Source organism: Budorcas taxicolor, chromosome 1 (genome assembly GCF_023091745.1).
Source record: "Budorcas taxicolor isolate Tak-1 chromosome 1, Takin1.1, whole genome shotgun sequence".
Lineage (NCBI taxonomy): Eukaryota > Metazoa > Chordata > Mammalia > Artiodactyla > Bovidae > Budorcas > Budorcas taxicolor.
The window spans coordinates 177,521,306-177,546,148 of NC_068910.1; the positions used below are offsets into that span (position 1 = coordinate 177,521,306).

The window sequence follows — 24,843 nt, forward strand, 5'->3', positions numbered from 1 at the left end:
GGGCGCCGGAAGCAAAGCGGAAGTGGACGCGCACCGGCTTCCGGCCCCGGTCGCCATTTCCAGCGGTTGCAGGTACTCACGAGTTGAGGTCTGCTGGAACAATGAGCTATGACTACCATCAGAACTGGGGCCGCGATGGTGGCCCCCGCAGCTCTGGCGGGGGTTACGGAGGAAGCTATGGAGGCAGCTATGGAGGAGGCCATGGGGGGAACCGAGGCTCTGGAGGTGGCGGCGGCGGAGGGGGTGGTCGAGGCGGCCGAGGCCGACATCCCGGGCACCTGAAAGGCCGCGAAATCGGCTTATGGTACGCGAAGAAACAAGGCCAGAAGAACAAGGAAGCAGAGAGGCAGGAGGTAAACAGACTCGGTAGTGGAGGGAGGATGGGGTTGGACAGGTTTCTTTTCCAGCCTTCCCCCCAGCGCCCCCCCCCCCCGCCTTTTTTTTAAAAAACTTCTTTTTTTTTTTTTTAACTGGTGTATATGCTTTGTGAACTGCAAGTGCTAAAACTTCCTGTCGTGGATACTATAGCTGTAACGTTGGCCATGTGCATCTTACCTGGAGCTGTTGAGGTTTATGCGGGCCAAGAGTATATACTTTGCTTGAAAGACAGAGAACTGGGAACCAAATGTTAAATTGAAGGCCCATCCGGAATTAACTATATTGGGTATCACGTAGTATCTCTAGCCACCCGTTCTGTTATGATAATGTTACTTTAATTTCTTTGCCTGACGAACTCTAAAATAGCGGTTTTATACATTAAATACAGATTTGCCTGGGACAAAACTGTCAAGCACTATTTTGAATGTAGCTCCTTCGAGCTTTCATTTTAGTATTAAAATAGGCACAAACTCAGGGTTTTTATTATTACGGTGGGCTGCGGAGATTTTTGCTGATTAGCAACTCTTTGAGAAGGAAACCTAGGATCCTAGAAGTGGAAGAAGTTTCGAGAGTTGATTTGGTTTAGTCTTTTGTCTTCAGCTGGCAGTTGTTCCTTTGATTTGTATACTAAACACCTGTCTATAGTAAAGGAACCATTAAAGTTCCCCGAGTGGCCTACAATTGTAATAATTATGTGTATATGATTAAAGGGAAGTTTTCTTAATATGAGGTCTACAGTAGCTTTTTACTGACTTAAAAAGCATCTTTCATATTAGATGCAGTGTGATTGAATCACCATTTAGGCTTCTGCGTTTCAGTCATCCCATTTCTTTGTTTTCCTTTTATCTATGTCATTTTTATTAAATTTCGGGGGAGCATTATCCATTTACCTTAACAACTTACCGTTATTCTTCAAACGACATGTTTATTTGACATGCAAAAATTAGCGTGTTCATTGAGCAAACTTTTTTTTAAAGTTAAGGGAAGCATATCTAAGTCGTCTTGAAATTGGGAGAATGATTGAGTGATTGGTATTAGAGAATATACATAGTAACTTCCCAAGAACTCTTTATCAATTTTTTTTTACCTCTTTTTTCACACAAGGTTTTAGATGCTATGGAGATCTGAAAAGTATTCAAGGAGCTTACAGTCTAGTTAGAAAAATAAGAACTAAACAGATGAAACGTTAAGCAAATCAGGAAAATCTGTTATTTGTACATTGCATGATTATGAACTAAACTCCTGATTTCCACCACCTCCCAAAACCTTCTCCATTTTAGTACAAGTCACTGCCAGTTTTTCATTTGTCAAGGCCAAAGTGAGATTTGTTTTGATTCTTCTTTCATTTCAGCAAATCTGTTTTCCTTCTTATCTCAAACCTAACCACCTATCTCCACAGTAGTTACCATAGATCAAGCCACTATTTTGTTGTCTGTCCCTGAATCTTAACTGCCTGGTCTTCTATTTCTACTCCTTCCCATAAAATCTGACTCTTGTAGAGCCTTCAGTTCAGTCGCTCAGTCGTGTCCAACTCTTGGCGACTCAATGAATTGCAACATGCCAGGCCTCCCTGTCCATCACCAGCTCCTGGAGTTTACCCAGACCTATGTCCATCGAGTCGGTGATGCCATCCAGCCATCTCATTCTCTGTCCTCCCCTTCTCCTCCTGTCCTCAATTTTTCCCAGCATCAGGGTCTTTTCAAATAAGTCAGCTCTTCGCATCAGGTGGCCAAAGTATTGGAGTTTCAGCTTCAACATCAGACCTGCCAATGAACACCCAGGACTGATCTCTAGGATGATTTCTATTTCTGCTGCTGCTGCTGCTGCTAAGTCGCTTCAGTCATGTCCGACTCTGCGACCCCATAGACGGCAGCCCATCCGGCTCCTCCGTCCCTGGGATTCTCCAGGCAAGAACACTGGAGTGGGTTGCCATTTCCTTCTCCAATGGAGGAAAGTTTAAAGTGAAAGGGAAGTCGCTCAGTCGTGTCCAACTCTTAGCGACCCCATGGACTGCAGCCCACCAGGCTCCTCCGTCCATGGGAGTTTCCAGGCAAGAGTATTGGAGTGGGTTGCCAGTGCCTTCTCCGATTACTCCTCCCCGTAATATCTGACTCTTGTAGAGCCTTAGATCATCTCATTCTCTAGCTGACAGTTTGAAAGCCAGGTCACTTCTGTCTCAGTCTCATACATTTCAATCGCATCCTAATGTGTTTTCCAGGAATCTTGGTAATTTAGATTCTACATATCAGGTTTCCTTCTATGAATCATACCTTTCTGAGCTCATTTCTCAATTGATGTAATTAAAGCTTTCATAAACACACTTTTAATTTTGCTTTTTTATTATAGTTCTCATACCATTCTCTAAAATTATCTCTCCATTTTCTCTACTTTCTCTATTTCAATTTTTTGAAATATTTCAATAATTTGGCTCAGCCTCTTTTTTTGATCACTTTCAGCCCTAAATGGATTGCTTGCTTCCCAGTCAAGATTCCCATAACTTTTACCTTTTAAGTAACCTCTTTGCTTACAGTGACTGTGTTCTAATGATGCATTATTACAGTTTCAAAAGATATTTTTGAGGCTCTAATGTATTTGAAATAGTATCAGAGGCACTGTGTTAATAAGCTAGATACAGTCCACACGTTACAGACATTGTAGTGTATTAGGTGCTTTAGGGCAGTTAGAATACAATGTTTAAATAGTACGGTAAGGAAGCTAGCTATGGGCTTATCGCCTGACTCAAATTAGGAAGAGCTTAGTAGGTTCCCTAGAAAAAGAAACCCTTAAGTTGAAACTTGAGAAAGTATATTTGTGTTTGTGACTTGGGGTCTTGGAACGGGATTTTTAGGCAGAAGCAGCAGCATACACCACAGCCTAGAGGTCAGGAGGAATGTGTTCAAAGAACTGAACAAGTAAGGGCATGGCTGAGGGCACAAAACGGACTATATTTTAATTTGCAACCCAGTACTCATGTGTAACTGAACAAGACGTTTCATAAAATAATACTTAATTACCTTGTACATTGCCCTGGGGCTTTTATTTTTGTTTGTACCTTTCTGCCCTCTCTGCCTGCCCCCCTTTAATGCTGGTCATGATACTTTCATTGTACAGATAGCAGTATGAGAGGTCCTGGACTAGAAGATAAGCAGAGCTCTGACATTCTTTCCCCAAGAACTCTAGCAAGTCATTAAAGCATTTTAAGCAAAAATGAAGTGTTAGATTTGTGTTTAAATTCACTCTGGGTAGCAGCCGTATAGAGAATGGGTTGAAGAAGAGACAATCCTGGGACGAGGAGACCAATTAGGTAGTCCCTGCAGTAATTCAGGTGAGAAATGAGACCTTGAATTAGGACATTGGCAGTAGAGATGGTGGAAGTGGACGGCTTCAAGTATTTTAGAAGATAGACTCAAGATGATTTTATCTGGAGGAAGGGGAAAGCAGATTTGAATGAATGACACTAATGACTACAAAGAGCACACTTATTGGAGGAAAACGATGGGATCAGCTTAAGCACACCAAGTGTGGTATTATAGGGCATATAAGTGGTGGTTTCAGGGAAGTGGAAGGCTGTGTGGATCTGATGCCTAGAGAAATCTAGACTGCAGGTGAACACTTGACAAGTTTGTGGGACTGTGCCTAGTAGTTGGGATATAGAAGTGAATGGGAATAGTGATGGGGACAGACCTGAAATCTGTAGACCATTGCTTCTCAAACCTTAATCACCTGGCATCTTGTAAAAATGTAGAACTTGGGTGGGCTCAGATACAGCTTTTCTCACAGGCTCCCAGATGCCGTCAATACTGCTGGCCTGCTGAGCACTCAGGCTGTATAATGAAGAACAAGAAAAACTTAAGGTATGGGCTGAGGAAGAGAAGCTTGGAAGATCTAGGAAGGAGCCTTCAGAGAAGAGAAAAATAAGGATGTGGATGTTGTTTTGGAATCCAGGAGAATCCTTTAGGGAGAAAAAGAGTATATAAAAAAGTGAAAGGAATCAGTAGTGGCAAATGCTGCAATGATGTCAAGTAATGTAAGAGTTCAGAGTGTCTTGGATTTAGCAACAGTGTAATTGGTGATGAGAGCACTTTTCATGAGTTGCGGAATTAAAAACCAGATTACAGTGGAGTGCTGGAGAAGGAAAGTGGCAGAAATGGGGCACTTCCAGGCAGTTCTACAGTGGAAAGGAAGAAGAAAAGTTATGGGTGGGAGAATTCAAGGGAGGATATTTATTTTTGTTTTAAAAGTGAAGAGGTTTGACTGTGTTCAGTTCCTACCATAATGAATTGATGGTAAGGAGCCAGTGGAGAGGAAAGGTGTATTAGAGAAGACTAAATCATGTTACAGTAGTAGTAGATAGCCCATAGATCTTAATGAATTATCACAGTAAAGGTTTTCTACTCGCATTACTGGACCATTGGAGCTCACTGAAGAGTTCTCATGAAAATAAAGTCCACAGAACTTCTGCACAATAGTTTGGACAATATTGTGAGTCTCCTTTGCCAGGAGTTTCCAATTATAAGCTGAAAGAATATTTGAGAATGTCCAGAGCAGGAAGGGGATAATCAAATCAAATACCTTGATAAGTCATGAAACCTAAAATATGTGTATGAGAGTCTTCAGGCAGAGGGTGAGGTAAAGTGAAAAGTAATGTAACTGGAAGAAGGTTAGGAAGGAGACACCTACAGAAAAAGGCTAGATTCAGGTTTGGAATTTCAGCATTCCTGAATTCACTGCCGCAGCCTCTGGGGCCTCATTGTACAGAAAACCTCATTAAAAATAATTTGCCAAAAAAGTTTTATCTATTTTTCAGGGGCTATTTCATTTTTCGATCCTCTCACCTTTTTGTGAATATAAAATTAGTATTACAGGCTGAGAACTTTTTAAGTGAGACTGTTTATAATGTTAAGAGATTTAAATGCTTATTGCCACCAAAATATTTCTTACATTTTTTAACTTTTGTTTTTATCAGAACATTTGTGTTTATTAAATTTAATTGTATCTTTTAAATTTTAAGATAGGAAAAAAGTAATAACAGTATAATGTAAGGGTAGAAAGAGCACCAGAGTTTTAGTAAAGGATATAAATAATTCTTTCTTCACCAGTTATAGTAGAGATGATTTTATAGACACATAGTAGAAAAGTGTTTGGAAGGCAAGTGGGGGGTGAGTTTAACTTTCTTTTTTATGTTTGCTGAACATACATTGTGTTGCTTTTATTTTTTTAGTTGTCAGATGATTTTGCACATTTTCTCATGTTGATAAGGGTGCTTTTTCCTTTGCACAAAATAGAGAGCTGTAGTGCATATGGATGAACGTCGAGAAGAACAAATTGTGCAGCTGCTACATTCTGTGCAAACCAAGAATGATAAAGATGAAGAAGCACAGATATCCTGGTTTGCTCCTGAAGATCATGGGTAAAACAAAAAGTATTCTTTTTAAAAAAAATGAACAGAGTGACACTTGTTTTAGAGCATTTGCTTGCAAAAAATGATAATAAATATTGTTAGACTCTTCTATAAGTGTAATTTATCCTCCAAGTATTTTTTTGAGCAGGGTTAGTGAAAGATTTAAAAATCTAGGTGGTATCATTCCCACAGAAGAGTTTAATGGTAGGAATAATCTACTTACATAGAAGGCTGATGAAGTTATTATTTATTGTTCTAACTACCCACTATTGTATTTCTAAAATTCTCTTGTGGAGGAGATCTGTAAGAAGTTAAATTGCTGTTGTAGGAAATTCATAGAAACTATCATCAGGGCAAATTAGAAGTAGTTTTTCTTGGACTGGGTAATATAGCATCCCATTTGTAGCTCAGAAAGGGTAGCAGGAAGAAAATGAAGTTGTGAAATAAAACAAGGCTCAGAAAATTAGGTAAAGAAAAACACTAAGTCATTGCTATGAAGGAATGACTACTGGGTGGATTTTTATTGCTTTAACTACCACAAGGAATAACCTACTGGTAGTATCTATTTGTAGGGTAGAAAAAATTGAATTTATTATAAGAATCTAAGTATTTTCATATTGCTCTACTAAGATAAAAGAATAAGCCCTTGATTTTGGTGATTTTGAAATCATTAAACACCATATTGTTCAATTTGTTTCAGGGCTTGAGTGGATCTTTATTTAACCTTTATTACTTTTTTATTTTTTCAAAATAGATACGGTACTGAAGCTCCTGCTGAGAACAAACCAAATTCAGTAAAGAATGTTGAGCATCAAGAAAAAAAAATGATAAATCAAGAAAAGAGGCCATTTAGAATCAGGGACAAATACATTGATCGTGATTCTGAATATCTCTTGCAAGAAAATGAACCAGATGCAACTCTAGACCAACAATTATTGGAAGATTTACAAAAGAAAAAAACTGACCTTCGGTATATTGAAATGCAGGTAATGGAAGGAAAAGATTTTTACTTGTCATCTCTTCTGACACTTGATAAAAATGTATTTATGGTTAGAGGTAGCTGCCTGATATCTAAATGAGTTGAGATTTCTCAACAAGCCATCCTCTGAGAATCCCCCACCCCCACCCTACCCCTCCCACCCACCCCCTCATAGTATAGAGAAATAGTGAGAATGGAATTACACATAAGGAGCCTATCTCACAGTTTATATGGGGAAGAGAAGAAATATTTAAGAAATGGGTAGTGCAGATGAAAAAAAAATCATTCTTCAATATTTCTAGACTGTTAGTGAGATGTCATAAGAGACAGGGTGGTTAGAATTGTAAAACTGTTTTCTTCTGGAACATCTAATCCACTCTTTGCTTTTACAGATCTTAAAATTAAATCCCTCAAAAGTCATGATGTGCTTACTACGTACACTGACACTTTAAAGACAGAACTGTGGCAACTGAGTTCTCTTGAAATTTTTTCAGTATTTTCTTTTCCTGGGCAAGGTCCCTCCTGCTAAAACATGAAATTGAGTGCTTTGTGGATGTTCTAGAGATAGGTGTAATAAAATGTTCACTTTTTTTTTTAAGAGGGAATTCTGAGAGCCATATCTTTTAATGTGCAGATATGTACTGCTGTTTTTGAGAAAGGCAGATCATTGTCTCCTGTAGGAAGGAAAGGATCTTTTGGCTCAGTGAAGCTTGAATATCCTTATTAAAACAGATCAGCTGAGGTTGTCCAGGGACCAAATGCTATAGCTTTTTGATGCCTTTTGAGTAAAAATATGTATTAGGGACAGAGAAGATTTCAAGATGAAGTTATTGAGAATATTTTACCTGAGAGCTGAGCTGCTTGTGTATAACCTTAGGAACACAGAGTTAGCTGCCATCTCTGCTTTGTATGGAGGACAGAACTCAGATATTATTGAAGATGAGTGATTGATCTAGTGCAGAGAAAGTTAGGAGAAGAAATGGTTGGTCTTCCTTTTGGTCAGGCATGTTAAATGCTTCCTGTGTACCACACCATTTAAACCTCTCAGCAGCCCTGTGCAGATTACACGTGTCTGTTTCACAGGAGGAAAAAGAATCTTAGGTTCAGTGACCTACCTGTGCTTGCACAGCTAGTACCAGAACCAGGTTTAAAATTTAAGTGTTTTTAAGAGCTCAACTTTTTTTATCCTTGGTAATATGCCATATTTTTTTTCCTTTAAGTTATAATTTTTTTGATAAACGTTTTTCTACTTGCTTGATGCTTGTCATTGTGCTATTTTCCAAGATAAGTCTTGACACCTCAAATAAGCTATGTGGTAATAAAAAATACTTTTGGACTCTTAATATGTTTATCTATGATATATTTTATTTACCAGGATTATAATTTGATTATATTTATTGTAAAAAATTAAAAAAAATTTTTTTTACAATTTCAGCGTTTCAGGGAAAAGCTGCCTTCATATGGAATGCAAAAGGTAAAATTTATATACACTATTTAATATGATTTGCAAAATGCTTAAATCCATTTCTTTTAAGCTCTGAATCAAGAAGAAATATAAATTAATGAACTTTTCCCTAAAGGATAGTCTTGGAAGTTCATTTTATTCTTTTGAATTGTTGAAAGACCAAAAAAAAAAAAAAAATTCCTGAAGCAATTTTACTGAAAATTTTTCTTTATTTATGTCCATGATAGAGTTTGAAAATAGAATTTTCACTTGTAAGTTTGTTTCCTCATACAGTCACCCTGTATAGAATAATATAGTCTCCCATCCTTCCCTGACCTCTCAACCTTCCTTTGTTTTGACTTTACTTTTCTTGAGGACAGTCTGTTTTGGTCACTATGTACTTCTTTACTCAGAACAGTGCTTTACATTATATAGACCCCTAGTAAATACCTTTTGAATGAATAAATCATGGTCTGCTTCTAAGTACTTCTAGCTGTTACTTTGTTGGAATTTGTTCTGATATATACGAGGTATTAGATAAATTTTTAAATGGTGAGTTTTCAAGTTAGAGTGTTTCATAAGTTAAAAATAACTCCTAACACCCTTTTGAAGTAGTGGTGGGATGGTTTTGTTAGTACTACTAATTTGAAAATATTCATGTTTATCTATAAGAAGATCTTTCCTGAGTAGGCAGTTTTGCAGATAGTACCTGAATTTTAGCCATTTGATGTAGTTACTTAAAACTTGGCTCTGTTTTAATTATTTAAAAGGGAATAGTCTTAAATTACACTCTTCATTGTTCTCAAACAGTATACAAAAGTTGTCCTGTAGACAAAGCCCTATTTATGATTTATAACATAAATCCTTGATGTTCTGAGTAGGTTTTTTCAGGGGATTTGCCTTATATTCAATAGACCCACATGTCAACATTCTTTTTAATTAATGTTAATTCTTACATGAATTTATAAGCTGTCTCCTTTTCCTTGTGTGCTTTTCTTTAACAGAGCCATGGCTCTGTTCTTCTTAAAATTTGGTGCCTCATCTCTTGAAAACTGGTAGATCCAGATACCCAAACTGTCAGTATTGCATATAACAGAATTTTCAAATATTAATATGCTTATTAAAAGCAGTTAACCTTCAGTCGGTAAGATTCAGGTAACTTTTCAGACTTAGTCATCATGTGATGGATGTTCTTCACTTTTTTCTCCTTTTGAAATAGGAATTGGTAAATATGATTGATAACCATCAGGTAACAGTGATAAGTGGTGAAACCGGTTGTGGAAAAACCACTCAAGTTACTCAGTTCATTTTGGATAACTACATTGAAAGAGGAAAAGGATCTGCTTGCAGGATAGTTTGTACTCAGCCAAGAAGAATTAGTGCGATTTCAGTAAGTAAGCTCTCACTTGTTAAAATTCCCAACTTTTTTTTTTCCCATTCTTCTATGTAGTCTTGCTAGAAATTACTGATTTTGATTGTTGAGGTGATTCTTAATTAGGTTTAGGATGTGTTGCTATGAAAGCAAAATTTGGTTAGCAAGTATTTGGTAGTAAAGACCAAGAAATTGAATGACTTCTCTCTTATTGATAACAGATGTTTAGGAGTTGAAGATAAATTGCAAATCCAGGCAATTTTCTATAAAACTAAATGAAAAGCTGATAATGTTTATAGAATTGAGTATGAGCTTCAAATAATCTCCATCATTAGATACTTTACATTTTACTCCTTGATTCATTTAATACTGTGTTCAGCTCTTTTTTTTTCAGTGTATAGGTACTGAATGATAGCAATATTTCTGATTTTTTTTAGTGCAGTTCAGTATTAGGGTCAGAGAAGGAGATGGCACCCCACTCCAGTACTCTTGTCTGGAAAATCCCATGGACAGAGGAGCCTGGTAGGCTGCGGTCCATGGGGTCGCAAAGAGTCGGACACGACTGAGCTACTTCCCTATCACTTTTCACTTTCATGCACTGGAGAAGAAAATGGCAACCCACTCCTGTGTTCTTGCCTGGAGAATCTCAGGGATGGGGGAGCCTGGTGGGCTGCCGTCTGTGGGGTCACACAGAGTCGAACACGACTGAAGTGACTTAGCAGCAGCAGCAGCAGTATTAGGGAATAAGTCATAGAAAATAAGGTATTTGGAGTTTATTTTGAAACAGATAATAACTACATGTTTATATAGATAACATTGTGTTTAGTTAGATGACCTAGTTAAATATATGAGTTATATGTCCTGTAAAGATGTTTGGGGTTTCTTACAACATCAGGTGTACAGTACATTTACTTCAGTGTTATGTAATTCTTTGTGTAAATTTAAATTATGAAGCTTTCCGGTTGTATTTGATTTTATGATAGTGTTATTTATTACTTATTAAGTCATTTTATACAGAATCTGTGGTCAGGAACTGCATTACCAATTACAGCAACATTTTGTAGAAACTACAGTATACGTTTAAGTTATAGTTGCTAAGAGATAACTATTTTTAAAAAGTAAAGCTGCCATGTGTGTGGGAGGATAATATTCCTAGAAATGGCATAAGTTCACAGAATGGTGAAAAATAAGCCACTTTCATTGTAACACTATTATATAGCTAGACTTTGGTTAAAAATCTAATTTTATCGTTTTCACTAAAATATGACTGTCAGTTCAGTTCATTCGCTCAGTCATGTCCAACTCTGTGACCCCATGGACGGCAGCACGCTACTATAAATTGACAGTAAGGAGAAATGTTAATTAGGTTATTTCGTTGCTTATTTTCCCCCCAAGATCTGTTGATATTTAAATGGGCAGTTTAATCAACAGTAAAAAGTGAAGTAATGGTCTTAAGTTAATGTATACAGGATATGATGATTGGGAAATTTTACTTCTGAAGTATTTCTTAAAAGCTAATTGTCATTTTCTATTTCTAACCTCATAAATCACTGCTTTGTCACTAAGTGACTGTTGGTTACTTTCAGTTGCACAAATCAGTATTAGTTTATAGGATTTCATCTGTTTAGAGCTTATCTTTAGCAGCCATAATTCTAAGAACTTAACCAAGAGTTAAGAATTAAGCCTGCTAATCTACAAAAAAGAATCAGATAAGAAAGTGTATCAAGTATATAGTTACTCTCAAATCATATTCAATCTGTACGAGTTTAGATTAAAATTTCCAACTTTTTAAGACAACGATAGAGCGGACTTATGGAAAGTTGCTTTGGAAATAGTTAGGAGGGAGAGTTTCAGAGGAAATGAAAAGTAAGCATAAGCAGGTAGTCTTCAGCTCTTACAGGGAACAGTTTTAGATACCTCAGATTTTAATATGTTTCTCTTGTTATCTAATGAGTAGTATTTCAACAACTCCAGATTTTCACAGACATATAGGATATTTACTCTAAAGGAAATGTTTTCTTTGTAACTGTATTTTATTTAATTAAAGGTTGCAGAGAGAGTGGCTGCAGAAAGGGCGGAATCTTGTGGCAATGGTAATAGTACTGGATACCAAATTCGGCTCCAGAGGTAAAGAGTGTTCACTTGTTTTGTTTTTGGCCATGCCAGGCAGCTTGTGAGATCTTAGTTCACTGACCAGGGATTGAACCCAGGCCCTCAGCAGTGAAAGGGCTGAGTCCTAATCAGTGGACCACCAGAGAATTTCCAAGGATGTTCACTTCTTGTTTACAGGTGGATTTTAGTGAAACTTTGAAGTTATCAGAGATTTAAAAAAAAAAAAAAAGATTTCCCCCCAAATTTTATGCTCGTTATTGTTTTTAGAATTAACATTTGTAGTAACTGCGACATAGGCTTGCAACCCACAAAATCATTTTTTTTTGATCCAAATTCAGATTTGAATTGCCATTTTAAGATGTCTTTCGATCCCTGGGTTGGGAAGATCTCCTGGAAAAAGGAATGACTACCCACTCCAGTGTTCTTGCCTGGAAAATTCCATGGACAGAGGAGCCTGGCAGGCTACAGTCCATGGGGATCTCAAAGAATCGGACACGACTGAGGACTAACACTTTCACTTCACTTTTTTTCACGTTAAGATGTCTTTTACACTAGGAAATATTCAGAAGGATAGCATTTTTCCTGGATATGTTAGTAGACCATCACTCGCCTAAAGGAGTGGCCTCCTGTACGTTTTGGTACCACCACACAGCCTCTGACTACCTTAAGTTAGTTTGTATCTTAACCCTCACCCCCTCCACTGTATTTTTGTAGCCCTCTGCAGCTCAAGATTCTGTTTATCTTTTTAAATGAACTGATTTTCCAGTCACTAAACTGAAGTTGAGTTTCCTAAATATTTGGTCTTTTTCTGAATGCTAGGTCTTGTAAAGAAATCATTAACGTTGTATTTATAATAAAAATAACGTATAATGAACTTGAAGCTAGTATTTCTTATTATTGTGCTGTAGTAGTTCTGATAACTGAAAAATTAAGGATGAAGTTTTTCATTAAAACTGAAAGCATTTTTTAAATTGAAGATTATCTCTTAAACGTTTTGTGGTATTTAATAGTTCATCAGTAAAGAAAACCAAGAATTAATTCATGTCTTTTATTCACAGTCGGTTGCCAAGGAAACAAGGTTCTATCTTATACTGTACAACAGGAATCATCCTTCAGTGGCTTCAGTCAGACCCGTGAGTATGTTTCAACACAGGACATCTAGTTAAATAAACAACGTCAAAAGATGTCATTATTACATTGGATTTTATTGTTATGTAAAAGTAAAATGGTTCTGTTTTTGATTTTGTGCCGAATAGCAAACTTTATGCTTCTATTGTAGCCATCTGTCCAGTGTTAGTCATATCGTGCTTGATGAAATCCATGAGAGAAATCTACAGTCAGATGTTTTAATGACTGTTGTTAAAGATCTTCTCAGTTATCGACCTGACCTGAAAGTAGTATTGATGAGTGCAACATTGAACGCTGAGAAATTCTCTGAATATTTTGGTGAGTACAATTTGTTACTTTACAGAGTTATCACAAAACCACTGAATTTAGAAGCAGTTTTTAAAAAAATGTTTTTAGATGTTTAGTGATGCAAGTAGTCAATGTTTAGCAATGCATTATATTTGAATATTTATCTACTCTCTGCTGCTGCTAGTAAGTCATTTCAGTCGTGTCCGACTCTATGTGACCCCACAGATGGCAGCCCACCAGGCTCCCCCATCCCTGGGATTCTCCAGGCAAGAACACTGGAGTGGGTTGCCATTCCCTTCTCCAGTCTACCCTCTAGTAGTTTTTAAAATACTTATTTATTTTGAACTATGTTGCGTCTGTTACTGCACGGGCTTTTCTCTAGTTGTAGGGAGTAGGGGCTACTCTCTAGTTGTGGTGCGCGGGCTTCTCATTGCAGTGGCTTCGCGTTGCAGAGCACAGGCTCTAGGTCCTCAGGCTTAAATAGTTACAGTATATGAGCTCAGTAGTTGTGGCACATGAACTGCTCCAGAAGCATGTGCTGCTGCTGCTAAGTCGCTTCAGTTGTGTCCGGCTCTGTGCAACCCCCTAGACAGCAGCCCACCAGGCTCCTCCGTCCATGGGATTTTCCAGGCAAGAGTACTCAGTGGGTTGCCATTGCCTTCTCCGCCAAAAGCATGTGGGGTCCTCCCTTACCAGGATTGAACCCATGTCTTCTGCATTGGCAGGCAGATTGTTTAGCACTGAGCTACCAGGGAAGCCCTCTCTAGTAGTTTTCTAAATGGTGGCATCATCTCTGGTCTTGTATTAAAGAGATGTAGCCTTTTGGTGCTACCACCAGATAATTAAGGTGACATTAATGAAGTCAAACCACAGATTTGAAAAACTTACTAACTTCTGTTGATAGTCTTCTGTAGCTTTTATGTAGTTCAGTTCAGTTCAGTCGCTCAGTCGTGTCCGACTCTTTCTGACCCCATGAATCACAGCACGCCAGGCCTCCCAGTCCATCACTATCTCCGGGAGTTGACTCAAACTCATGTCCATCGATTCTGTGATGGCATCCAGCCATCTCATCCTCTGTCGTCCCCTTCTCCTCCTGCCCCCAATCCCTCCCAGCATCAGAGTCTTTTCCAGTGATTCAACTCTTCACATGAGGTGGCCAAAGTACTGGAGTTTCAGCTTTAGCATCATTCCTTCCAAAGAAAACCCAGGGCTGATTTCCTTTAGAATGGACTGGTTGGATCTCCTTGCAGTCCAAGGGACTCTCAAGAGTCTTCTCCAACACCACAGTTCAAACACATCAATTCTTCGGCACTCAGCCTTCTTCACAGTCCAACTCTCACATCCATACATGACCACTGGAAAAACCATAGCCTTGACCAGGTGAACCTTTGTTGGCAAAGTAATGTCTCTGCTTTTGAATATGCTATCTAGGTTGGTCATAACTTTCCTTCCAAGGAGTAAGCGTCTTTTAATTTCATGGCTGCAATCACCATCTGCAGTGATTTTTTGGAGCCCTAAAAATAAAGTCTGACACTGTTTCCACTGTTTCCCGATCTATTTCCCATGAAGTGATGTATCTCAGGCTAAAGTGGCAATTTGCTAATAACAGTGATAACTTGTGATAACTGTGGTATCAGTGATAACTGTGGAATACCTTCAGCTTGCTGGGTAGCGTATTTGGCCTATCTTCATCAATGCTCATTGATATCTTGTGAAGTAGGTGCTATTATTCTCATTGTTACAGATGGAAAACAACCTCAGAATAGTTAAGTAGCTTACCCAAGGTTGTATATTTAACAGAGGATCAGGATGATTTGAAACCAAAGTTGAGGGAATTCCCTGGGAGTTTTAGTGCTTTCACTGCTGGGACCTGGGTTCGATCCCTGGTCAGGGAACTAAGATCCCACAAGCTTCATGGAGTAGCCAAGAAATAAAAGCGAACCTAAATTTGAGTAGCTGCAGAGTACATTCTTCTAAAATTATGCCTCACTGTCTCTACTGCTTAAATTGTTTGGGGAAGGAGGAGAAATGGGAGGATGTTAAAATGGAATAGCACTGTATTTAATGTGTTTGTAATCAGCCCAGTTGGCCCTCAGAACCTGGCTTTGTTTTTGTCTCTGTCTCAGTCCTTTTGATGAGAAATCCATAACTTACATTGAGTAAGCTTGCACAGGTCAGAGACATAAGTGTACTCAGAGTTGTGCCGCTTCAGTTACTTCCATCTGTGCTGTACCTTTGGCCTTTGTTTACAGAGAATATGGTTTATTTTGTTTGGTACAGAACCTAAATAACATTTAAATAACAGTACTGAGAGACTTCTTTTTTAACTAGTGATTCTAAAATAGTAAGCAGTAGTTTAATACTTGGTTAGTTCTTGCTGTAACTACTCCTTTCTTTCACTAATCCTGGATGCCACAGAGGTCATTTCACTAAAGGCAGGTTTCACTAAAACTTAGGTTCTCATAGCACCATCTTGGCTAATGATGAAGAGAAATAGACTTAATAGGTCTTGAATCCAACTTAGAATGTGCTGTTTTTTTGTATTCTGGGTTACTTTGTAGAACTGTGAGGTGTGTATACAGTTTGGTAACGGTAAATTGCTACTGAATGAAAACTAAACTGCTGTTTTTATTAAATGAGATATGGAAAAATAAGGTATAGCTGTAAAAGTGTCAGGACCCTTTTCTGAAGTTAAAACTAATGTAGTCATTGTCCTATTTACAGTTAATTTTTTTTTTTTTACATTTGAATACAGATTTATGTTTTATCTACCATAATAGGTAACTGTCCAATGATACATATACCTGGCTTTACTTTTCCGGTTGTGGAGTATCTTTTGGAAGATATAATTGAAAAAATAAGGTAAGTAAATATTAGGAAGTAAAAGATTACTTGGTGTCTTTGAAAATCCACATTGATGCTCATACCATATTATATTACAGAGCTTGGGCTTTAGCCACATATCAGTATTGTCTAAAGACTCCTGGGCAGAAAAGTTTGTTCATTTCTGTCTTTAGTGTTAAACTTGTGTTCTGATTCTCCTCCCTGGTATTCATCCTCCTTTGCTGGCCTCCATTTCCCACCCTTTAAATATGATACTGCGCTAGAGTTCTCACCTTAGATGTTTCTCAGCATTTTATGATTTCACTGTGCAATCTTATTTTCATGATCATAGTTCTGAATTTTAAGAACTATTTTCCTACAGCTTTCAGAACTCCGGTTTCAAAACTGAATTCTTCCTGAATTCTAAACTTAAATCTATACTCAGCAGCATTCCAGTATCACAGATTTCTTGAACCTCACATTTTTCAAACAAAAACTGTCATCTTGTATTTGATTTCCACTGTGTTTCCACCAAAAAAATTAAAATAATCTATGTTGCTTAGTATGTTTTATAATGGTTGCTCCTGTTGTCTTCCACCCGGTTGTTTAAACTCTAAATCAAAGTAGCTGGTGTTTCAAGCAGTTATGTTCCATGATACGTTAACTGCTTTACATGCTTAGTAACCAGAGTACTGTAAGTCATTCTGTATCCCATCCCACTTTCCCCCATGAAAACCCTGAGAGCTTTCTCCTTGAACATAGCTTCTCGTTTTCACTTCTTCTACTTGAGGTCCTTATTATCTCTCCTATGTTAGCAGAAGAGTTTCTCTGTGGGCACTGGGGTCTTCACTCTCACAGATGCTGCCATCTGTTTTCCCCAAAACTCTGGTCATGAGTGCTTTCTTCCCTAGGGTATGGCCCTTGAGATTTCTCTTTGAAAACTAGTTGAAGAACCTTTGTTGCTTTGTCATGGCCTAAAGTGGAGTACCTCAGCTGGTATGCCTGAGTTGTGATCCTGTTCACGCTGGCCTTTAGCTGCTAGCAGGCTTCTCTAGGAGCCATCAAAATTACCTTAGTATCACTTGATGAGAGAGGGCTGAAGGCACAGACCCACAGGATCAGGTTCCAGCTTTTTAGCCTGTCTCCCCAAGGCTCTCTACAGTCTGGCCCTGTCTGTCTAGTGGCACACATTATGCCAGTTCTCCTATCCACTGTCTCTTCTATGCCAGCTTATGCCCTTTCTTTCATGACTTTATGCTTTGTTACATTCTGTTTCCTCCTTTCAGAGTTACATTTGCCACCTTTTCCACTTTTCATCTGTAAACTATTATGTAAGAACAAATGCCTGCCCATTCAGCCTTCTCTGATACCTCTCACAGTGAGTTACCTTTTCAGCAAGACTGCGAGGACACTTGTATCATATCTCTTGTACCGCTTACCTTATTGCCATGTGATGTATCTTGTTATATATGTCTCTTGCACTAGATTTCAAATTTTCAAAGTGGAAGATTTTGTCCTATGCATCTTTGTAACTAGTACGTAGCACAGTGCCTGGCCTATAGTAAACATCTGAGAACTAAAAGGACAGATGTAGAAACATTTGTGCTGAGATTTTTCAAGACTCCACAGCTAACGTGTTAAAGGAGAAAACCAGAAAGTGATGGTGGGAAGGTGAGAACAAAGATCCTACCTACTGCATAGTTTACTTGGAGAAAAGTCAGCTGAATTTTGAATGGACATTTATATAACATATTTTTGAAACTATATGGCTTTCACTGTGCACTAAGATCTGAGAAAAAACAAGGGAATGACTCATTACACAACTTCGGAGCTTGTATCTAGTTAGGGATACGTATTGGCTATTACTCTTAAGGAGTATACTCTGGTTATACTCACATGACCATAGTTTTGGGGAAAATAGATGGCAACATTTGTGAGAGTGAAGACCACAGTGCCCATAGAGAAACTCTTACACAAACATAGGAGAGAGAAAAAGGACCTTAAGTAGAAGTGAAAACGAGAAGCTATGTTCAAGGAGAAAGCTCTCAGGGTTTTCATGGGGGAAAGTGGGACGGGATACAGAATGACTTACAGTACTTTGGTTACTGTTCTGGGTAAGCGAAGAGTGTGTAAGGCAGGGATAGTGTGGACAACTCAGGAAAGCAGTGAGGTCTGCACGGCAAGGAGGGAAGTGTGTTTCAGGGAGGAACATGTTAAAGTGGAAGAGTGTATGTTGGTCTTCCATGCTCTGGTTATATCATCAATGCTTATAAATTTTTATGCTCTCCCTTCTCAGTTCTACTTTCAACCATGTGGCCCCGTTTCTTCCCATAGCACATTTACCAGTTGTTTTCTAAGGTAATAACAGGCAACGACCTGACAGCAGAAACAAAGATTGAGGGATCAGTAATCTAACGTTACAGAAGGATGAGTTGCTTTCTTAAGGTCCCTGGAAGGCAGCGAATGTACATGGAACTGTAGTTAAGGGGAGTCTGTTGAAGCAACAGATAGTATTTGTGCACTTGTTCTGTAGCCAGCGCAAGAGGGGAGGTGAAGTAGGGTGGTCATTGGATAGAAGTTTTCAGCAGAGGCCCCAGCTATTCCTTTTCCAGAGGAAGAGCTGCTCTGCAGGGAAGTAGGAAAGAAAATAGGTGAGATATTATGGAGGGTTGTGATTGGGTACTTCGGGAGGGGGGCTAAAGGTTACCTCTGATCCTATAATTGCTGGGAAGGGAGCCAGCTGTGGGTCCATCCTGCTGACTGGATTAATTTCTGTCTCAGGTTGCCCTACCTCTCGGTGGTGCCTCTATATGTATCGAAGACTTAGGGGAGTCCTGGGTCACAGGTACTGAATAGGGAAGGGGATTGATGAACTCTTTGGGGTGTCTGCTATATGTCAGGCACCGTGCTTTATCACTTCTTTTTCATTCTTACGTCAGTACTGTTGAAGAGTATTAATCTCTCAAGAAAACTAAAAGCCAGAGGCTTATACCTTGTCCAAGGTCACATGGCAGAGCACGGACATAAGTCCCATTCTGTCTGACTCACAAAGCCCATGCTTCACACCGCCCGTTCTGTCTAGATGCTCTCATCTAGGTAAACTCCTAGGGGCTTTGGGGTTAAAGTATAGGTTTATTTTTCTTTGTCTCGCTCCACTCCCATGCCTCTCAACTCACTTATGGTAGGTGACGTGCGCTGCAGCATGGAGAAGTCAAAGCATAGCACTGGACTGACTTGTAAGACATCTGAATGCTGATTCTGGCTCTGCCATTGTCTGTGTCTATAAGACCTAGCAGAGCTAAGTAGTTCTCAAGCATGAGTCTATGGATCTACAGACCATTATAAATACACTGAATCTCCTGGAGCACTAAATAAAATTGCTGGATGAGCAGACCCCAGCCAGACCTATTGTATTCAAATCACAAGGTAGAGGATTGAGGAATCTGTTTTACAAACTCCCCAAGGAATTATTTGTGCTCACATTTAGAAACCACCTATATTCAAAATCTGAGTCGTCTAGGCAAGTGTTAACTATTATTTTGAACCTATATTAATGCTAACTTCTGATATAAAAGTGAATTCAAACTTAAAGATGGTAGTTACTCTACCATTTAAATTTTTATTGCTGAAGATTATCTAGAGCTTTGACATACTTTCATAAAGAATGATTTTAATCTAAAATGTTATGTGTTTATATTTGTAAATAAATTTAACTAGCATTTACTAGAAAGTATAGTGAAGATGTTCTTTAAAATTTCTTTCTAAAATCCTAAAAAGTCAGAGATATTACTGAAAACCAATTTTAAATAAAGTGAAGCTATTTAAGAGTATTTTTATTTTAGATACGTTCCAGAACAAAAAGAACACAGATCCCAGTTTAAGAAAGGTTTCATGCAAGGGCATGTGAATAGACAAGAAAAAGAAGAAAAAGAAGCAATCTATAAAGAACGCTGGCCAGGTTATCTAAGGGAATTGAGACAAAGGTAAGTCTGTTTTTGTTTGAAAGCGAGAACATAGTGGCTGAGTGACTAAAACAAGATGCAGGTTCGTCTTGACTTTGTACATATTTAAGGGTAGCATTGTTGTTTAGTCACTCAGTGGTATCCAGCTCTTTCATTATTTAGTCACTAAATGTGGCCTGCTAGGCCTCTCTGTCCGTGGGGTTTCCCAGGCAAGAATACTGGAGTGTCATCTACATTGGCAGGCGGATTCTTTACTGCTGAGCTACCAGAGAAGCCGTGAGGATAACATTTCGAGTCTCGTAATTATAGCTGGATACTCTACTGATTTGACTTGTAAACACTGTCATAATCCCAGTATTTCTTTTTATTTATTATGTTTTCCCATTTGCAGATTGAGTTAATTTTAAAATTTTATAAATAAGTTAAATGTCAGGAAACTGTCAAGTATTTCATGACTTTATATTTGACTTGATAGGTATTCTGCAAGCACTGTAGATGTTATAGAAGTGATGGATGATGAAAAAGTTGATCTGAATTTGATTGCTGCCCTTATTCGATACATTGTTTTGGAAGAAGAGGTTAGTTTTGTTTTTCTTTAATTTTCAAAAGTGAAACATTTCAATTTCATATCAAGGACTTGAAACAATTTTCTTTTAAATGCTTTTAAAAAAATAATCTTTGGAAGAAACAGCTTTTGATACCAGGAGCAAGAATTTCAAAATACAAAATCATTTAGCAGTTTGACCTGTTTGAAGAAAAGACTCAACAAATAAAATGTCTGGATTATAAATCCTATTTTTAAAAAGCAGACTCTTTCTTTAGTTATAATTAGTAACTAAAAGTTATCTTGAGCTAATATAATTTTAACAAAGACTTAATTGTGCACAGAATTATACTCTTTATTTTGTTATGTGATCCTTTATAACAGTTATTTCCCCTCTGCATAGGATGGTGCAATATTGGTCTTTCTACCAGGCTGGGACAACATCAGCACTTTACACGATCTCTTGATGTCACAAGTGATGTTTAAATCAGGTATTTTAGAAATGTATTTTTATTGCCGTTCTAAGAATGATAGTTATGTGTAGCCTGGTTATTTTCTTTCATTTGAGCTTATTATAGTCCAAGTTGAGTTTTTTCAAAAGTTGGATTTTTTTCCCCCCCCTAAAGTTCTGGGTCAGAGATGAAGATGGTAGATACGTAGTGAAGTTCCTTATTTAGTTTTACGGTGAGACTGTTTCCCCTCTCTGCCCAAATTTGCCCAATAAAATCAAGTCTTTAGCATTTGAGGTTTTTATTTCTTCACTTACTTGTGCATTTAGTTGGGCAGAAAAGAAGTTTGAATTTATCCTCTTAGGCCAGTATTTCTCAGCTCTAACTGTACAACAGAGTTACTCATGGGACTTCTTTAAAAATGCAGACCCAGATCGCACCCTCACGCCAGATATTAGAACGTGACCTGCCAAATGTTAGAATGTGACCTGAACATCTGAAGTTTAAAGGAAAAAAAATTCTCAGATGATCTGATTGTTGAATAGGATGTTTTGAAAGATACAGCCTCTTATGTTTTAGAGAAGTGCATTGGAACGTTTTTCTCCTGTGAAATTTAAGTTATAGCTTTTTCCAGAGTCACTGTTAACTTTAGTAAAATCAAAGCAAATTCCATTTAGTATTTTAAATAGTTCTGAATATACTTCCTAGCCTTACTGTGTTGCAGTGCTTTGATACATTTTATTTTTAAAAAATACTGAAAAATATTTTGATCTAATTTTATTGGCTAAAATACTTCTTAAATCCCATCATGGTAATGCCCTCAAATCATTCACTATAATTAATTTTCTATTCTCTCACTGCAAAAATATTTTTGTCTGATTACTATGACTTCTCTATAATGAAATACTACTTTCTGTTTTCCTCATCATTGGTAACTTCTGTGTAGAAAAAGTATAGGTCATGATTAAACTATACAACCATGTAAATTTTTTTAAAACAGAAATACTTCTCTGGCTGAACCTTCCAACTTTGGCCTTTCCTTCCCCCATCATAAACTATTATATGATCTACTTTTAGTTTTAAAAATGTGAGTGTGTATGTATTTTCCAAGAAAAATGTGGAGATCATTTTGGAGGAAGTAGGGAAAGGGTGTGATGTTAAAGATTATTATAATTCATTAGCTTTCTGATTTAATTATACTCAGGGATGGAAGTATTAATTTATAGTTCTACCACCAGCTTCAGTTCAGTGCAGTTGCTGAGTCGTGTCTTACTCTTTGGAACCCCATGGACTGCAGCATGCCAGGCTTCCCTGTCCAAACACCTGGAGCTTGCTCAAACTCAAATCCATTGAGTTGGTGATGCCATCCAACCATCTCATCCTCTGTCATCCCCTTCTTCTGCCTTCAATCTTTCCCAGCATCAGTGTCTTTTCCAGTGAGTCTTTTCTTTGCATCAGGTGGCCAAAGTATAACCACCAGCTTAATTTCTCTTAAAGAAAATCTTTCAAAAATTTCAAAGAGAGTTCCAGAAAAACATTTCTGCATTATTGATTATGCCAAAGCCTTTGACTGTGTGGATCACAATAAACTGTGGAAAATTCTGAAAGAGATGGGAATACCAGAACACCTGACCTGCCTCTTGAGAAACCTCTATGCAGGTCAGGAAGCAACAGTTAGAACTGGACATGGAACAACAGACTGGTTCCAAATAGGAAAAGGAGTCCATCAAGGCTGTATATTGTCACCCTGCTTATTTAACTTCTATACAGAGTACATCATGAGAAACGCTGGGGTGGACGCAAGCTGGAATCAAGATTGCCGAGAGAAATATCAGTAACCTCAGATATGCAGATGACACCACCCTTATGGCAGAAAGTGAAGAGGAACTAAAACGCCTCTTGATGAAAGTGAAAGAGGAGAGCGAAAGTTGGCTTAAAGCTCAACATTCAGAAAACGAAGATCATGGCATCCGGTCCCATCACTTCATGGGAAATAGATGGGGAAACAGTGGAAACAGTGTCAGACTTTATTTTTTGGGGCTCCAAAATCACTGCAGGTGGTGACTGCAGCCATGAAATTAAAAAACGCTTACTCCTTGGAAGAAAAGTTATGACCAACTTAGATAGTATATTTAAAAGCAGAGACATTACTTTGCCGACTAAGGTCCGTCTAGTCAAGGCTATGGTTTTTCCTGTGGTCATGTATGGATGTGAGAGCTGGACAGTGAAGAAGGCTGAGCACCGAAGAATTGATGCTTTTGAACTGTGGTGTTGGAGAAGACTCTTGAGAGTCCCTTGGACTGCAAGGAGATCCAACCAGTCCATTCTGAAGGAGATCAGCTCTGGGATTTCTTTGGAAGGAATGATGCTAAAGCTGAAACTCCAGTACTTTGGCCACCTCATGTGAAGAGTTGACTCATTGAAAAAGACTCTGATGCTGGGAGGGATTGGGGGCAGGAGGAGAAGGGGATGACAAAGGATGAGATGGCTGGATGGCATCACTGACTCATTGGACATGAGTGAGTGAACTCCGGGATTTGGTGATGGACAGGGAGGCCTGGCATGCTGTGATTCATGATTTCGCAGAGTCGGACACAACTGAATGACTGAACTGAACTGAAATCTTTGTCATCATCTGATAATCCCATCCATAATCAGATTTTCCCTTTTTTCCCACCAAAGTATCTTTCACAACTAGCTTGCTCAGACTGTAGAAAAAGTCAGAATGATAAATCGTTTAGTTTTAGAACGGCACTCCCATCTTCCCTTTTCTTTCCTAATGGTGAAAAAGACTAGGTTCTACTTTCTGGAGATGTCTAAGTCTTTATAGTATCATTTCATTTGATCATCTCTTAATCCTGTTTTCCTGCCAACTGGAAGTTATATCTGAAGGCTTGATTCAATTCAAGTTAAGTTAAAGTGGATGTATTTCATACTGTGTCACAGAGATATGTAATTGAAGATACTCTTTGTCAAGCACTATTCGACAGCTTTTTATGATTTAGGAGGGTCATAGAGGCTGTGGGAAGCACTGTATCTCCTGAATAACAGAAGTTCTTTTTCTTGGAAAATACAGCTACCTAGGGCAGGACGGAGGAGTCTGGTGGGCTGCAGTCTATGGGGTCGCTACGAGTCAGACACGACTGAGCGACATCACTTTCACTTTTCACTTTCATGCATTGGAGAAGGAAATGGCAACCCACTCCAGTGTTTTTGCCTGGAGAATCCCAGGGAAGAGGGAGCCTGGTGGGCTGCCGTCTCTGGGGTCGCACAGAGTCGGGCACGACTGAAGTGACTTAGCAGCAGCAGCAGCAGCAGGGTCTTCTGGACATTCTTGCCAGAGATTTAAGTTAGGTTGCACTTTGGTAGCTATATCTGGCTTAAATTTACCCTTGATTCTGTAACACTCTCTCTCCTTCCTATGACAGTACTACATCAAACTGTCTGTTGACTGATAATCATGAATGGGCTTGAGCAACTTGATTTTGTAACCTAAAACTAACTATATTCCTAACAAAATTATTATTTTTTTAATGTAGGCGACTTTTGGAACGTATTACATTTTACCAATGCTATTTCATTATTTTTAAGTGGGCATGGAAATTTAATAAGTAATTTGCTTTAAAATTTAAAATTTTCTTTGATTAAAGTAGGATTACCCAAAGTCTACAAACATATTCACCCATATTAAATAAAATCCTTAGATCTTTAGTTAGTGGTGGGAATGGAGTTAATGTTTTGTTTTGTATTTTTTTTAATATAATTTGAAAAGGTTGCTACCAACTTTTCAGCATTGTATAAGAATTTAGAATTTGCAGAAAAAATATTAACAAGTATATAAAATGTATATAGTTGGTCTGATTGTACATAGGAATATAAGAATTAATGTGACTTAGCATCTGAACTCATTGTTCCATGTATTTTTTATGGAATTTTCTGCAGCTGTTTATCTTAAAGTTTAAT

The 24,843-nt window shown here is 38.1% G+C and overlaps 1 protein-coding gene across 1 annotated transcript in view; it reads left to right on the forward strand.

Annotated features, from left to right (window-relative positions):
* Positions 1 to 101: 101 nt before the first annotated feature.
* The window catches only part of DHX36 (DEAH-box helicase 36), a 45,439-nt gene continuing 20,697 nt past the window's right edge, over positions 102 to 24,843 (forward strand). Inside the window, exons 1-12 of the mRNA XM_052636673.1 lie at positions 102 to 353; positions 5,664 to 5,788; positions 6,534 to 6,765; positions 8,194 to 8,232; positions 9,422 to 9,592; positions 11,622 to 11,701; positions 12,745 to 12,819; positions 12,966 to 13,132; positions 15,883 to 15,964; positions 19,768 to 19,908; positions 20,363 to 20,465; positions 20,835 to 20,922. Of these exons, the coding sequence (XP_052492633.1) occupies positions 102 to 353; positions 5,664 to 5,788; positions 6,534 to 6,765; positions 8,194 to 8,232; positions 9,422 to 9,592; positions 11,622 to 11,701; positions 12,745 to 12,819; positions 12,966 to 13,132; positions 15,883 to 15,964; positions 19,768 to 19,908; positions 20,363 to 20,465; positions 20,835 to 20,922 (1,555 nt within the window). The remainder of the gene's footprint in view (positions 354 to 5,663; positions 5,789 to 6,533; positions 6,766 to 8,193; positions 8,233 to 9,421; positions 9,593 to 11,621; positions 11,702 to 12,744; positions 12,820 to 12,965; positions 13,133 to 15,882; positions 15,965 to 19,767; positions 19,909 to 20,362; positions 20,466 to 20,834; positions 20,923 to 24,843) is intronic.